The 2020-nt window shown below is 36.2% G+C and overlaps 1 protein-coding gene across 1 annotated transcript; it reads left to right on the forward strand.

Moving 5' to 3' along the window:
• The first annotated feature begins 543 nt into the window (after nucleotides 1–543).
• On the forward strand, nucleotides 544–1433 carry LOC109222329 (AUGMIN subunit 2-like). Its single transcript, XM_019386693.1, has 3 exons — nucleotides 544–767; nucleotides 875–1000; nucleotides 1296–1433. Exons 1-3 carry the CDS (start codon nucleotides 639–641, stop codon nucleotides 1416–1418), a joined length of 378 nt encoding a protein of 125 aa, XP_019242238.1. The 5' UTR covers nucleotides 544–638; the 3' UTR covers nucleotides 1419–1433.
• Nucleotides 1434–2020: the final 587 nt, after the last annotated feature.

Raw genomic sequence — 2020 nt, forward strand, 5'->3', positions numbered from 1 at the left:
AAGTAAAATATAGCATATATTTTGCCCAGAATTTTCGTGTCTTACAATGGCGATATAGCCTATTATTTATAGCTATACATAGGGAAACAAGATCTTAGGATCAAGCCCCACCTAAATGATAATAAAAGAGTCATTGATGAATATGTAACGGCAAGCTATGAATGCAAATATTCTTTGCAACGGTTGCCCAATTAATGTTAGAGAATATTCTTTCATTGAATGCTATCCGATGGCAAATACTCGATCTGCTCCCGTTGACTATGCTCCCTTTGGGATTTACCCGATGTCAATTGTAGTTGTTGTTTTCGGTACTGGTTGTTACTTGACTCGCCTTTTACCTCTCTTCGGTTCCACGTGTCATGCTATTCATTCGGTCATTTATTATAATCAATTTTATCCCATACACTTAGATTATTGGCAAAAGGGATGTATCTACCATATATTCCAAACAACAAGGGAGCGGAAGTGCTGTTTTCCAAACCTAAAGGGATCTAAAAGTAATAATACTAACAACGAAGGAGCTTTGTTGCGGAAGCGATCTGGCCGACCGGAACTTGGAAGTTTAAAAAATTTGAAGTTGGTACATATATAGTAGACGTTGTGTAGAGAGAGAGAGAGGAAAATCCAAATCCAATGCGATGATGGGAAGCGAGTCAAATCCTACATGGGTTGGAAGGAAACCAATGAGAAGACTTGGTGGAATGTCTGATGCTCTTTCTATTGCTTCTGAACTCGGTTTCTCTCTTCCGACTCCTCCCAATTCCCAGGTCCACACTTTTTTCTTTTTAGTTGAGTCTTGTACTGCTGAATTTTTGTAGCAATATTCATATTTGAGATTTATTGATTGAAATTCAAAAACATTCCCGTTGTTTAGGAGGAGATCCAAAACTTATCCTCCACCACTGGTGAAAATGGTGATGATTTGATAAGGGTCTTGAAAGAACTCACTGCTGTTCAAAGGAAAATTGCTGATTTACAAGTCGAACTTCAAGGTCGAAAGGTGACATTGTTCAGATTCTTAAGAATTTCATCCTTTTTAAATTATCCAACACGATGTTCTACTAGTGAATGTGGTGTGAATTTATAGCACTTCGACTTTTCACTTGACCCTAATATTGCATATGTCCTATCCATTTCAGCAGGGCATGGTTACTTAACAGTTCAAAATAATTTGAAAATTTTACAACTTACACACCTAACTATTCGATATTGTCATCTATTTAGCTTTGGTAATTGAAAAATGTAGTCTTTTAGACGATATCATGAACTAACATAGTAATGTGTTACAACTTTAGGAGGACAAAAATGTTGCTCATCTGACACATGTCAGTGAAATGGAAAAGAAGATTGAAACATTGCAAAGGATTACTACTATTTTGAAGGACGTTATTCAGAATAAGGTAATTGACTTAATCTGAGTTTTAACTTCTATTTTCTGCCTAGTTACATTTGGTGATATTCAAATATTTCATCATGATCTTCTCTATCCACCTTTTTGAAACTAAACAAAATTCCCTACTGTCATGGGGAGGCATCAATCCTATTTGTGTCAAATGATTGATGTTCTTCCATTCGTCAATGCTTTTGTGTTTTCCAGAGGAGGGGGCATCACATGCAGCATGTGCACTTTCTGGACATAATTATTTAGGACCACCAGAATAAACACATTAAGACACATAGAAGAAAAACTAAATGAATTTCGAGATATGAATATGATTATTCAAGTGGTTGCTGATTTGTGTAGGTTTTGTTCACTGAATGAATTAAAGATGTATTAATGCAAGGATAATATGGAATAAAGAACTTTGTTTCTGCAGTATCTAGTATAGATGGTGAAAAGGAAGAATGATGTTGGTCTCTATATGCGTGTGTGATGCATTTTCTCTTTTCTTCGAGTACAGCTGCATCGTCTTTTTGTTTGTGGACAGCTGTATTCATGAAAGTATTGTGGATGTGCTTCTTTGTGCACTCTTGTATTCTTGCATGCAGGAGTCAGTGGTAGTGAGAGGAAAAGAAGAGG

The sequence above is a fragment of the Nicotiana attenuata genome, unplaced genomic scaffold (assembly GCF_001879085.1).
Source record: "Nicotiana attenuata strain UT unplaced genomic scaffold, NIATTr2, whole genome shotgun sequence".
NCBI classification, from domain to species: Eukaryota; Viridiplantae; Streptophyta; class Magnoliopsida; order Solanales; family Solanaceae; genus Nicotiana; species Nicotiana attenuata.

Excerpts from the sequence above, each read along its gene's own strand:
- LOC109222329 (XM_019386693.1), top strand. The coding sequence starts at position 639 with ATGATGGGAAGCGAGTCAAATCCTACATGGGTTGGAAGGAAACCAATG. Across the intron at positions 768-874 it reads CGACTCCTCCCAATTCCCAG|GAGGAGATCCAAAACTTATC; the intron begins GTCCACACTTTT and ends CCCGTTGTTTAG. Across the intron at positions 1,001-1,295 it reads TCGAACTTCAAGGTCGAAAG|GAGGACAAAAATGTTGCTCA; the intron begins GTGACATTGTTC and ends TTACAACTTTAG.